The 13,039-nt window shown below is 42.9% G+C and overlaps 1 protein-coding gene across 15 annotated transcripts in view; it reads left to right on the forward strand.

Moving 5' to 3' along the window:
- sh3glb2b (SH3-domain GRB2-like endophilin B2b) overlaps positions 1–13,039 on the forward strand; it is a 52,973-nt gene that overhangs the window by 27,603 nt on the left and 12,331 nt on the right. For 6 of the 15 annotated variants that reach the window (XM_021601826.2, XM_021601827.2, XM_021601837.2 and 3 more), the window contains 4 exons: positions 192–215; positions 5,757–5,846; positions 6,184–6,284; positions 6,408–6,422. In XM_021601826.2, coding sequence (XP_021457501.2) covers positions 192–215; positions 5,757–5,846; positions 6,184–6,284; positions 6,408–6,422 — 230 coding nt within the window. The remainder of the gene's footprint in view (positions 1–191; positions 216–5,756; positions 5,847–6,183; positions 6,285–6,407; positions 6,423–13,039) is intronic. The other 9 variants (XM_021601831.2, XM_021601832.2, XM_021601838.2 and 6 more) reach the window with 3 other exon arrangements.

Consider the following 13,039-nt stretch of genomic DNA (forward strand, 5'->3'; position numbering starts at 1 on the left):
CTCCCATCTTACTACACAGCTAGTCTTTCAACATATCAATGAGTCAGAAAGGGAATGGGGCCATTGCTCATGAGACTGCTCTGGGGAGAAATTATTATGTGGATGTAGAACCCCACAAGGTCTGTTGTGTGCTGTCATTGTTGGTCTGAGAATTGCTCTTATCTCCCTTGTTGTCATGCTGCTTATTCTAGCTGTGGAGTGAGGAAGTGGACAAAGTAAGTATCACTTAGTAAGATCGGTGTTCAACAACACAGACTAAAAAGGTCATAGACTGCTTTAGAGGTGTGTGTGTGTGTGTCCGTGTCCCCAGTGACCTCAAAGTATTTGGACAGTGAAACATTTTTTTGGTTTGTTTTGGCTCTGTCAACTAAAACACTTTGGATTTGAAATGATACAATGACTATGAGGTTAAAGTACAGACTGTCAGCTTTAATTTGAGGGTATTATCATCCATATAGGTTTAAATGAATGGTAAATAATGTATTGGGTCATTTTGGAGTCACTTTTATTGTAAATCAGAATAGAGTGTTTAGAAACATGAATATTTTTATTTACAATAAAAGTGACACTAATGCATTATCTACCATTTAATTAATATTGGGCACAAAATCTGAAACAACCAAAACAAACAGCAAATGCATCCAACAAATTTGTGAAGTCACAAGCTTGATGTAGTCATTGCGTGCTATGAATATGGGACCAAATACATAACTTTTTACTACACATTAGTGAATTTGTCCCAATGCTTTTCGTGTAACACCCGTCGGAAGAAGTGGACCAAGTTGCAGCGCAGTACATGTTCATGATTCTTTATTTAATCTGAACACCAAACAAAAGAACAACGAACGTCACGTTCTGAAGGCTACACAGAGCTAACAAAAACAACATCCCACAACCTAAGGTGGCAAAACAGCCTGCCTAAGTACGATTCCCAATCAGAGACAACGATAGACAGCTGTCCCTGATTGAGAACCATACCCGGCCAAAACATAGAAACACAAAACCTAGAAATAAAGAACATAGAATTCCCACCCAAATCACACCCAGACCAAACCAAATAGAGACATAAAAAGGCTCTCTAAGGTCAGGGTGTGACATTTGGTCCCCTAAAATGGGGGACTATGTACAAAAAGTGCTGTAATTTCTAAACAGTTCACCTGATATGGATGAAAACACCCTCAAATTAAAGCTGGAGTACAGCCCCAAAAACTAAATAAATGTAATTGTTCCAATACTTTTGGAGCTCACTGTACATGCATGTGTGCATATACACTGAGTGTACAAAACATTAAGAACACCTGCTCTTTTCATGTCATAGACTGAATCCAGGTAAAAAACTATGGTCCCTTTATTGAAGTATCTTGTTAAATCCACTTCAATCAGTAGATGAAGGGTAGGAGACGGGTTAAAGAAGGATTTTAAGCCTTGAGACAATTTATATATGGATTGTGTATGTGTGCCATTCAGAGGGTGAATGGGTAAGACAAAAGATGTTAAGTGCCTTTGAATGGGTAATGATATTAGGTCAAATTTATTTAAATCAAATGTATTTATGAAGCCCTTCTTACATCGGCTGATGTCACAAAGTGCTCTACAGAAACCCAGCCTAAAACCCCAAACAGCAAGCAATGCAGGTGTAGAAGCATGGTGGCTAGGGAAAACTCCCTAGAAAGGCCAGAACCTAGGAAGAAACCTAGAGAGGAACCAGGTTATGAGGGGTGGCCAGTCCTCTTCTGGCTGTGCCGGTTGGAGATTATAACAGAACATGGCCAAGATGTTCAAATGTTCATAGATGACCAGCAGGGTCAAATAATAATAATCATAGTGGTTGTCGAGGGTGCAGCAGGTCAGCGCGTCAGGAGTAAATGTCAGTTCATAGCTGATCATTCAGAGTATCTCTACCGCTCCTGCTGTCTCTAGATAGTTGAAAACAGCAGGTCTGGGACAGGTAGCGCATCCGGTGAACAGGTTAGAGTTCCATAGCCGCAGGCAGAACAGTTGAAACTGGAGCAGCAGCACGGCCAGGTGGACTGGGAACAGCAAGGAGTCATTGTGCCAGGTAGTCCTGAGGCATGGTCCTAGGACTCAGGTCCTCCAAGAGAGAGAAATAAAGAAAGAAAGAGTATTAGAGTGAGCATACTTAAATTCACACAGGACACCCGATAAGACAGGAGAAATACTCCAGATATAACAGACTGACCCTAGTCCTCCGACACATAAACTACTGCAGCATAAATACTGGAGGTTCAGACAGGAGGGGTCGGGAGACACTGTGGCCCCTGTCCGACGATACCCCCGGACAGGGCCAAACGGGCAGGATATAACCCCACCCACTTTGCCAAAGCACAGCCCCCACACCACTAGAGGGATATCTTCAACCACCAACTTACCATCCTGAGACAAGTCCGAGTATAGCCCACACAGATCTCCGCCATGGCACAACCCAAGGGGGGGGCACCAACCCGGACAGGAATATCACGTCAATGACTCAACCCACTCAAGTGACGCACCCCTCCTAGGGACGGCATGGAAGAGCACCAGTAAGCCAGTGACTCATCCCCTGTAAAGGGTTAGAGGCAGAGAATCCCAGTGGAGAGAGGGGAACCGGCCAGGCAGAGACAGCAAGGGCGGTTCGTTGCTCCAGAGCCTTTCCGTTCACCTTCACACTCCTGGGCTAGACTACACTCAATCATAGGACCTACTGAAGAGATTAGTCTTCAATAAAGACTTAAAGGTTGAGACCGAGTCTGCGTCTTTCACATGGGTAGGCAGACCATTCCATAAAAATGGAGCTCTATAGGAGAAAGCCCTGCCTCCAGCTGTTTGCTTAGAAATTCTAGGGACAGTAAGGAAGCCTGCGTCTTGTGACCGTAGCGTACATGTAGGTATGTACGGCAGGACCAAATTGGAAAGATGGGTAGGAGCAAGCCCATTTAATGCTTTGTAGGTTAGCAGTAAAAACTTGAAATCAGCCCATTCCTTAACAGGAAGCCAGTGTAGAGAGGCTAGCACTGGAGTAATATGATCACATTTTTTGGTTCTAGTCAAGATTCTAGCAGCCGGGTTTATTTAGTGCTTTATTCGGGTAGCCGGAAAGTAGAGCATTACAGTAGTCTAACCTAGAAGTGACAAAAGCATGGATTCATTTTTCTGCATCATTTTTGCACAGAAAGTTTCAGATTTTTGCAATGTTACGTAGATTGATATGTTCGTCAAAAGAGAGATCAGGGTCCAGAGTAATGCCGAGGTCCTTCAGTTTTATTTGAGACGACTGTACAACCATCAAGATTAATTGCCAGATTCAACAGAAGATCTTTTTGTTTCTTGGGACCTAGAAGAAGCATCTCTGTTTTGACAAGTTTAAAAGTAGAGAATTTGCAGCCATCCACTTCCTTATGTCTGAAACACTTACAGGGAAGGCAATTTTGGGGCTTCACCATGTTTCATCGAAATGCACAGCTGTGCGTCATCCGCATAGCAGTGAAAGTTAACATTATGTTCCCGAATGACATCACCAAGAGGTAAAATATATAGTGAAAACAATAGTGGTCCTAAAATGGAACCTTGAGGAACACCGAAATGTACAGTTGATTTGTCAAACCATCCACAAAGACAAACTGATATCTTTCCGACAGATAAGATCTAAACCAGGCCAGAACTTGTCCGTGTAGACCAATTTGGGTTTCCAATCTCTCCAAAAGAATGTGGTCATCGATGGTATCAAAAGCAGCACTAAGGTCTAGGAGCATGAGGACAGATGCAGACCCTCAGACTGACACTATTAAAAGGTAATTTAACCTTCACAAGTGCAGTCTCGGTGCTATGATGGGGTCTAAAACCAGACTGAAGCGTTTCGTATACATTGTTTGTCTTCAGGAAGGCAGTGAGTTGCTGCGCAACAGCCTTTTCTAACCTTTTTGTAGAAGAATGGGAGATTCAATATAGGCTGATAGTTTTTTATATTTTCTGCGTCAAGGTTTGTCTTTTTCAAGAGAGGCTTTATTACATCCACTTTTAGTGAGTTTGGTACACATCCGGTGGATAGAGAGACGTTTATTATGTTCAACATAGGAGGGCCAAGCACAGGAAGCAGCTCTTAAAGTAGTTTAGTTGGAATAGGGTCCAGTATGCAGCTTGAAGGTTTAGAGGCCAATTATTTTCATCAATGTGTCAAGAGATATAGTACTAAAACACTTGAGTGTCTCTCTTGATCCTAGGTCCTAGCAGAGTTGTGCAGACTCAGGACAACTGAGCTTTGGAGGAATACGCAGATTTAAAGAGTCCGTAATTTGCTTTCTAATGATCATGATCTTTTCCTCAAAGAAGTTCATGAATTTATCACTGCTGAAGTGAAAGCCATCCTCTCTTGGGGAATGCTGCTTTTTAGTTAGCTGTACGACAGTATCAAAAATACATTTTGGATTGTTCTTATTTTCCTCAATTAAGTTGGAAAAATAGGATGATCGAGCAGCAGTGAGGGCTCTTCGATACTGCACGGTATTGTCTTTCCAAGCTAGTCGGAAGACTTCCAGTTTGGTGTGGCGCCATTGCCGTTCCAATTTTCTGGAAGCTTGCTTCAGAGCTCGGGTATTTTCTGTATACCAGGGAGCTAGTTTCTTATGACAAATGTTTTTTTTTTTTTTAGCAGTGCGACTACATCTAGGGTATTTATTACGCAAGGTTAAATTGAGTTGCTCAGTTAGGTGGTTAACTGATTTTTGTCCTCTGACGTCCGTGGGTAGACAGAGGGTGTCTGGAAGGGCATCTTGGAATCTTTGGGTTGTCCGAGAATTTATATCACGACTTTTGATGATCCTTGGTGGGGGTCTGAGCAGATTATTTGTTGTGATTGCAAACGTAATAAAATGGTGGTCCGATAGTCTACTACAAGGTCCAATAAGAACTCAGTGAGGAACGCGGCAGCGTAGCCTAGTGGTTAGAGTGTTGGACTAGTAACCAAAAGGTTGCAAGTTCAAATCCCCGAGCTGACAGATCTGTGATCTGCCCCCCCAAGGCAATGTTCCTAGGCTGTCATTGAAAATAAGAATTTGTTCTTAACTGACTTGCCTAGTTAAATAAAGGTAAAATAAACGCTGTATATGGCCCAGGAGGCCTGTAAACAGTAGCTATAAAAAGGTGATTGAGTAGGCTGCATACATTTCATGACTCGAAGCTCAAAAGACAAAAACTGCTTTTTTGGGGGGGGGGAATTGAAATTTGCTAGCAACACCTCTGTGTTAGCATCACCTTTGCGGGATGCGCGGGGGATATGGTCACTAGTGTAACTAGGAGGTGAGGCCTCACAGTAAATTCATCAGGCTTAAGCCATGTCTTAGTCAGGCCAATCACATCAAGATTATGATCAGTTCATTGACTATAACTGCCTTGGAAGTGAGGGATCTAACATTAAGTAGCCTTATCTTGAGATGTGAGGTATCACAATACCTCCTCTGCACAGATGGGCACTAAACACAATTAGCCCTCCTACCCCAGTTTACCTTGCCTAAATCAGTCCGTCCCATATCTGATTTGAGATGTGCAAGAGATTAGTCTCTTCAACTAATCTTGGTTACCCAGAAGTAAAATTATTGTAAAAAAGTTGTCACTTCCAGTTTAATCTGTCCACGAGAGATGACTCAATTACTGATAGGGGGGGGGGGGGGGGGGTGCAACTCAATATTTGGAATGTGTCTTTAATGTTTTGTACCCTCAGTGTATGTGGGTGTTCATGTGGTCTCTCCCGTCTTCTCCTATAGGCGGAGCAGGAGCTGCGTGTGGCTCAGACAGAGTTTGACAGACAGGCCGAGGTCACCCGGCTGCTACTGGAGGGCATCAGCAGTACACACGTGAGTCCAGAGACATCACACACACACTAGTCACGGGAGGATGCTGGATCAGGGCTAGAGATCAGGGGTAACTCTACTCCATTAAAGCAGTCAAACAAACAAAAAAGCAGGTTCTAACCAGTTCTCACAACCTATGTGTCTAAGATGGGTGAGTGATTAGATCTTTAGAGCCTAAACAGATGGGAGAAGTATTCAGCCAATTTTGCTCCAGCAAATATAAACTGTAACGTTGCGGTTTAGTAACAATCATTGTGAAAACCATTGAATGTGTGAAACCAGGCTTTTGGAAGTACAACTTGTTTCTTGTCTTTCACCCTGTCCCCCCTTTCCCTGATAGGTCAACCACCTGCGCTGCCTGCATGAGTTTGTGGAGGCCCAGGCTACATACTATGCCCAGTGTCACCAGTACATGCAGGAGCTGCAGAAAGAACTGAGCAGGTGAGCACTTTACTACGGAGGTATAGTTGGATGAATCATAACCCTTATGAGTGGGTTGAAGTGGCTTTGTTTACATACATGGGAAAATTCTTCAACATTTCCCTTTTTTCTCTCTGCTGGCAGTGCTAACAGCAATACGTAAGTAACTAGTGTTGTTGTTGATGATAGTGTTGTTTGTAGTGTTGCGTTTGTGTGTTTTTAAGAGTGATTTGTGCGTATTTGTAAATACAGTGCCTTCAGAAAGTATTCACACCCCTTGATTTTTTTTCTACACATTTGTTGTGTTACAGCCTGAATTTAAAATAGATTCCTTTTTTAAAAATTAGTATTATTTTTTTTTATTTTTTATGCGTCACTGGCCTACATACAATACCCCCATAATGTCAAAGTGGAATTATATTTTTCAACATTTTTCCAAATTAATGAAAAATGAAAAGTTGAAATGTCTTTAGTCTAAGTATTCAACCCCTTTGTTATAGCAAGCGTAAATAAGTTCAGCAGTAAAAATGTCACATAATAAATTGCATGGACACACTCTGTGTGCAATAATAGTGTTTAATATGATTTTGACTTCCTCATCTCTGTACACCACACATACAATTGTCTGGAAGGTCCCCAAGTCCAGCAGTGAATTTCAAACACAGATTTAGCCACAAAGATCAGGGAGGTTTTCCAAAGCCTCGCAATGAAGGGCACCTTTTGGTAGATTGGGGGGAAAAATACAAAAATAAACAGACATTGAATATCCCTTTGAGCATGGTGAAGTTATTAATTACACTTTGGCTGGTGTATCAACACATCCAGTCACTACCAAGATTTGTATTTATTTATTTCACCTTTATTTAACCAGGTAGGCAAGTTGAGAACAAGTTCTCATTTACAATTGCGACCTGGCCACGATAAAGGAAAGCAGTTCGACACATACAACAACACAGAGTTACACATGGAGTAAAACAAACATACAGTCAATAATACAGTATAAACAAGTCTATATACGATGTGAGCAAATGAGGTGAGATAAGGGAGGTAAAGGCAAAAAAAAGACCATGGTGGCAAAGTAAATACAATATAGCAAGTAAAACACTTGAATGGTAGATTTGCAGTGGAAGAATGTGCAAAGTAGAGAGAAATAATGGGGTGCAAAATAAATAAATACAGTAGGGGGAAAGGTAGTTTGGGCTAAATTATAGATGGGTTATGTACAGGTGCAGGGATCTGTGAGCTGCTCTGACAGCTGGTGCTTAAAGCTAGTGAGGGAGATAAGTGTTTCCAGTTTCAGAGATTTTTGTCCGATAGACCAATTCAGATAGCAGCCGATAAGACAGCTAACGATTAGCGGGCCGCAGATGGGCGTTCAGGTAACGTCGCGACGGAGGGGCCAGTTGGATAACACCCTCGGGCAGTTAACGTCGGTAGTCCAGTCGTGAAGGCCCAGTGGGGCTCTGCATGGGCAGTAAAACGGGTCTGGATAGGTGATTGTAGCCCAGGAGTGGCTGATGGAACTCTTCAGCTGGCTAGTTCCGGAATAATTTATGTTTGCTCCGGGATCGACGTAAGCCAATAGTCACACGGATAGCAGCTAGCTAGCTGCGAGATCCAGGTGTAAATGTCCAGAGCTTGGGGTTGAAATCCGGGGATATGAAGAGAAAAATGGGTCCGGTATGTTCTGGTCTGAGTCGCGTTGTACAAAACTGGCGATAGCTTTTCGAGTAAACTGGCTAGCTTCTGGCTAGAAAAAGATATAGCCGTCTTTCCTATCTCCGTTGCCGGAGAGGAAGGAAACTGCTCAGGAATTTACCCATGAGGACAATGGTGACTTTAAAACAGTTAGTGTTCAATGGCTGTGATAGGAGAAAACTGAGGATGGCTCAACACCATTGTAGTTACTCCACAATACTAACCTAATTAACAGTGGTAAAAGAAGGAAGCCTATTCAGAATAAAAATATTCCAAAACATGCATCCTGTTTGCAACAAGGCACTAAAGTAATAATGCAAAAAATGTGGCAAATCAATTAACTTTTTGTCCTGAATACAAAGTGTTATGTTTCGGGCAAATCCAATACAACACTTTACTAAGTACCAGTGGCGGTCGGTGCCGTTTTAAGATAAGGGAGAACGATCATTTTTTTAATGAGCACGGCCTTATTTCTATTACAACATATTGAATCATGTTCATTCATATTCCATTCACCCAGATCAATGTAACATCTATAGGTTTAGGCTACTACCTGTAAAAATTGGCGCCGGGAAGAAATGGCAGCAGTTTTATGGGCGCCTAACCAATTGTGCTATTTGGTGTATTTTTTTTTGCGTTATTTGTAACTTATTTTGTACAAAATGTTTCTGCCACTGTATCTTATGGCAAAAAAGAGCTTATATCAGGACAGCGATCACTCACCTCGGATTAGACAAAGATTTTTTTCTTCAACAAGCAGGACACACAGAATGTACTTCAAACACCCGACAAGGCCAACATCCCTGTCATTGGCAAGAGTTAGAGACGCAGATACAGAGGACACAGAGCGGGGTGCCTCGTAAGGATCCGCAGACGGCTAGTGGGAAAGCTGCCATTACCGTCATTATTACTTGGACAATAAATTAGACGAGGTACAATCACGAATATCCTACCAACGCGACATCAGAAACTGTAACATCTTATGTTTCATGGAATCGTGACTGAATGATGACATGAATATTCAGCTAGTGGGATATACGCTGCACCGGCAAGATGGAACAGCACACTCTGGTAAGACGAGGGGGGTGGTCTGCATATTTGTGAACAACAGCTGGTGCACGAAATCTAAGGAAGTCTCTAGATTTTGCTCGCCTGAAGTAGAGTATTTATGATAAGTAGTAGACCACACTATTTGCCAAGAGTTTTCATCTGTACTTTTCATGGCTGTTTATTTACCACCACAGACGGATGCTGGCACTAAGACCGCACTCGGCTGTATATGGAAATAAGCAAACAGGAACCCACTTACCCAGAGGCGGCGCTCCTAGTGGCTGGGGATTTTTAAATCAGTTTTACCTAACCTTCTATCAACATGTTAAATGCGCAACCAGAAGGAAAAACATTCTTGATCACCAGTAATCCACACAAAGAGACACATACAAAGCTCTCCCTCGCCCTCCATTTGGTCAATCTGACCACAATTATATCCTCCTGATTCCTGCTTACAAGCAAAAGTTAAAGCATTAAGCACCAGTGACTCGGTCTATTAAAAAAAAAAGTGGTCAGATGAAGCAGAGGCTAAACCACAGGACTGTTTTGCTATCACAGACTGGAACATGTTCTGGGATTCTTCCCATGGCATTGAGGAGTACACCACATCAGTCACTGGCTTTATCAATAAGTGCATCGAGGACGTCGTCCCCACAGTGACTGTACATACATACCCCAACCAGAAACCATGGATTACAGGCAACATTCGCACTGAGCTAAAGGGTAGAGCTGCTCCTTTCAACGTGCGGGACTCTAACCCGGAAGCTAATAAGAAATCCTGCTATGCCCTCTGACAAACCATCAAACAGGCAAAGCGACAATACCGGGCTATGATTGAATCGTACTACATCGGCTCTGACGCTCGTCGGATGTGGCAGGGCTTGCAAACTATTACAGACTACAAAGGGAAGCACAGCGTGAGTTGCCCAGTGACACGAGCCTACCAGAGGAGCTAAATCACTTTTATGCTTGCTTCGAGGCAAGTAACACTGAAACATGCATGAGAGCATCAGCTGTTCTGGATGACTGTGGGATCACACTCTCCGTAGCTGACGTGAGTAAGACCTTTAAACTGGTCAACAGTCACAAGGCCGCGGAGCCAGACGGATTACCAGGACGTGTGCTCCTGGCATGTGCTGACCAACTGGCAGGTGTCTTCACTGACATTTTCAACATGTCCCTGATTGAGTCTGTAATACCAACATGTTTCAAGCAGACCACCATAGTCCCTGTGCCCAAGAACACTAAGGTAACCTGCCTAAATCACTACCGACCCATAGCACTCATGTTTGTAGCCATGAAGTGCCACTCCAATTTGCATACTGCCCAAACAGATCCACAGATGATACAATCTCTATTGCACTCCACGCTGCCCTTTCCCACCTGGACAAAAATAACACCTACGTGAGAATGCTATTCATTGACTACAGCTCAGCGTTCAACACCATAGTACCATCAAAGCTCATCACTAAGCTAAGGATCCTGGGACTAAACACCTCCCTTTGCAACTGGATCCTGAACTTCCTGACAGACCGCCCCCGGGTGGTAAGGGTAGGTTGCAACACATCCTCCACGCAGATCGACAACACTGGAGCCACTCAGGGGTGCGTGCTCAGTCCCCTCCTGTACTCCTTCTTCACCCACGACTGCGTGGCCAGGCACGACTCCAACACCATCATTAAGTTTGCAGACGAGACAGCATGTAGGGAGATCCGAGACCTGGCTGGGTGGTGCCAGAATAACAACCTATCCCTCAACGTAATCAAGACAAAGGAGATGATTGTGGAATACAGGAAAAGGAGGACTGAGCACGCCCCCATTCTCATCTACGGGGCTGCAGTGGAGCAGGTTGATGTCCACATCACCAACAAACTAGAATGGTCCAAACACACCAAGACAGTCGTGAATAGTGCTTGACAAAGCCTATTTCCCCCTCTCATCCTCAAATGGTTCTACAGCTGCAACATCGAGAGCATCTGGTTGCATCACCGCCTGGAATGGCAACTGCTCGGCCTCCGACTGCAAGGCACTACAGAGGGTAGTGAGTACGGCCCAGTACATCACTGGGGCTAAGCTGCCTGCCATCCAGGACCTCTACACCAGGCGGTGTCAGAGGAAGGCCCTAGCCATCCCAGTCATAGACTGTTCTCTCTACTGCCGCATAGCAAGCGGTACCGGAGCTCCAAGTCTAGGACCAAAAGGCTTCTCAACAGCTTTTACCCCCAAGCCATAAGACTCCTGAACAGGTAATCAAGTGTTTACCCGGACTATTTGCATTGTCCTGCCCCCCATCCCCTCTTTTACGCTGCTGCTACTCTGTTTATCATATATGCATAGTCACTTTAACCATACCTACATGTACATACTACGTCAATTAGCCTGACTAACCGGTGCCCCCACACTTTGGCTACCCGGATTATCTGCATTGTGTCCCGCCACCTGCCAACCCCTCTTTTACGCTACTGCTACTCTGTTTATCATATATGCATAGTCACTTTAACCATACCTACATGTACATACTACCTCAAATAGGCCGACTAACCAGTGCCTGTATATAGCCTTGCTACTGTTATAGCCTCGCTACTGTATATAGCCTCGCTACTGTTATTTTTCACTGTCTTTTTACTATTTTTTTTATTTCTTTACTTATCTATTGTTCACCTAATACCTTTTTTTTACTTAAAAATTGAACTGTTGGTTAGGACCTGTGAGTAAGCATTTCACTGTATGGTCTACGTTGTATTCGGTGCACGTGAAAATAAACTTTTGATTTGATATACATGATACAAAAATGTTCCCTAAACCCATTATGAGGTTGCTGAAACCTAGCCTATAAATGAAAGTTTACAATGTAGATGCACAAGTAGAGAGACATTTTTGTAATCAAGGTGACAGACATTGACACATTCAATACCGCCTTGCACAATATTGCCTGCATCTAGCTGATCTAGGGTGTAATCATTAGTCCAACAGTTGCAAACGAGAGTTTCTATTGGACACATTCAGTTATGTTTGCTTCCATTTTAGAAAGGTTTTTCAACAGAATCGGGGGAGTGAATACACCCCTGATCACATGCAAACACTGTTCACTTTCATAGCAGCCATATACAAACAGCATGATCCCTTTGATCATTGGATAATTCCTACTCGCATCTACGTGCTCTCCTCTCACCTTTTCCATTCACTTGTGGACTTCAGTGCACAACACATAAGCTGTCTGTGGCCAAACTTTCATATCATAATGGCTAACTGCTACACACAGCCTACATCGTTGCAATATTAGCTAAGGTTAAGTCAACATAGCTACTAGAACTAACGTGTTAGTAAACCTGTTACAATCATGCAGTACAGTGTATAGTTAGTTAGCAAGCAGTTCAGCATTTACACTGGCGGGCCCCGGTGGCAATCAATTAATAAAACCAAAAGGTTACCTTGACTTGGAAGAGTTCCAGTGTTGAATAATCATAGCCAGCTAGGCAACATAACATGACCTTCATTACAAATCAGTGCGTTTTAATCAATTATTTGGTGACGTGAATATATTTAGCATAGTTTTATCTAAAATGCATAATTTCTTTTAATGTTTCACTGTTTAAAATAGTATGAAATTCACTGAGGAGGAGCCTCCTGAGTACCACTCTCCTTATTTTCAAGCATAGTGGTGGCTGCATCATGTTGTGGGTATGCTTGTAATCGTTAAGGACTTGGGGGTTTTCAGGTTAAAAAATAAATTGAATGGAGCTAAGCACAGTCAAAATCCTAGAGGAAACCCTGGATCAGTCTGCTTTCCACCAGACACTGGGAGATGAATTGACCTTTCAGTAGGCCAATCATCTAAAACACAAGGACAAATCTACACTGGAGTTTCTTACTAAGAAGATAGTGAATGTTCCTGAGTAGCTGAGTTACAATTTTGACTTAAATCCACTTGAAAATCTATAGCAATACCTAAAAATGGTTGTCTAGCAACAATCTACAACCAATTTGACAAAGCTTGAATAATTTGTTTAAGAATAATGGCAAATGTT

The sequence above is a fragment of the Oncorhynchus mykiss genome, chromosome 5 (assembly GCF_013265735.2).
Source record: "Oncorhynchus mykiss isolate Arlee chromosome 5, USDA_OmykA_1.1, whole genome shotgun sequence".
Lineage (NCBI taxonomy): Eukaryota > Metazoa > Chordata > Actinopteri > Salmoniformes > Salmonidae > Oncorhynchus > Oncorhynchus mykiss.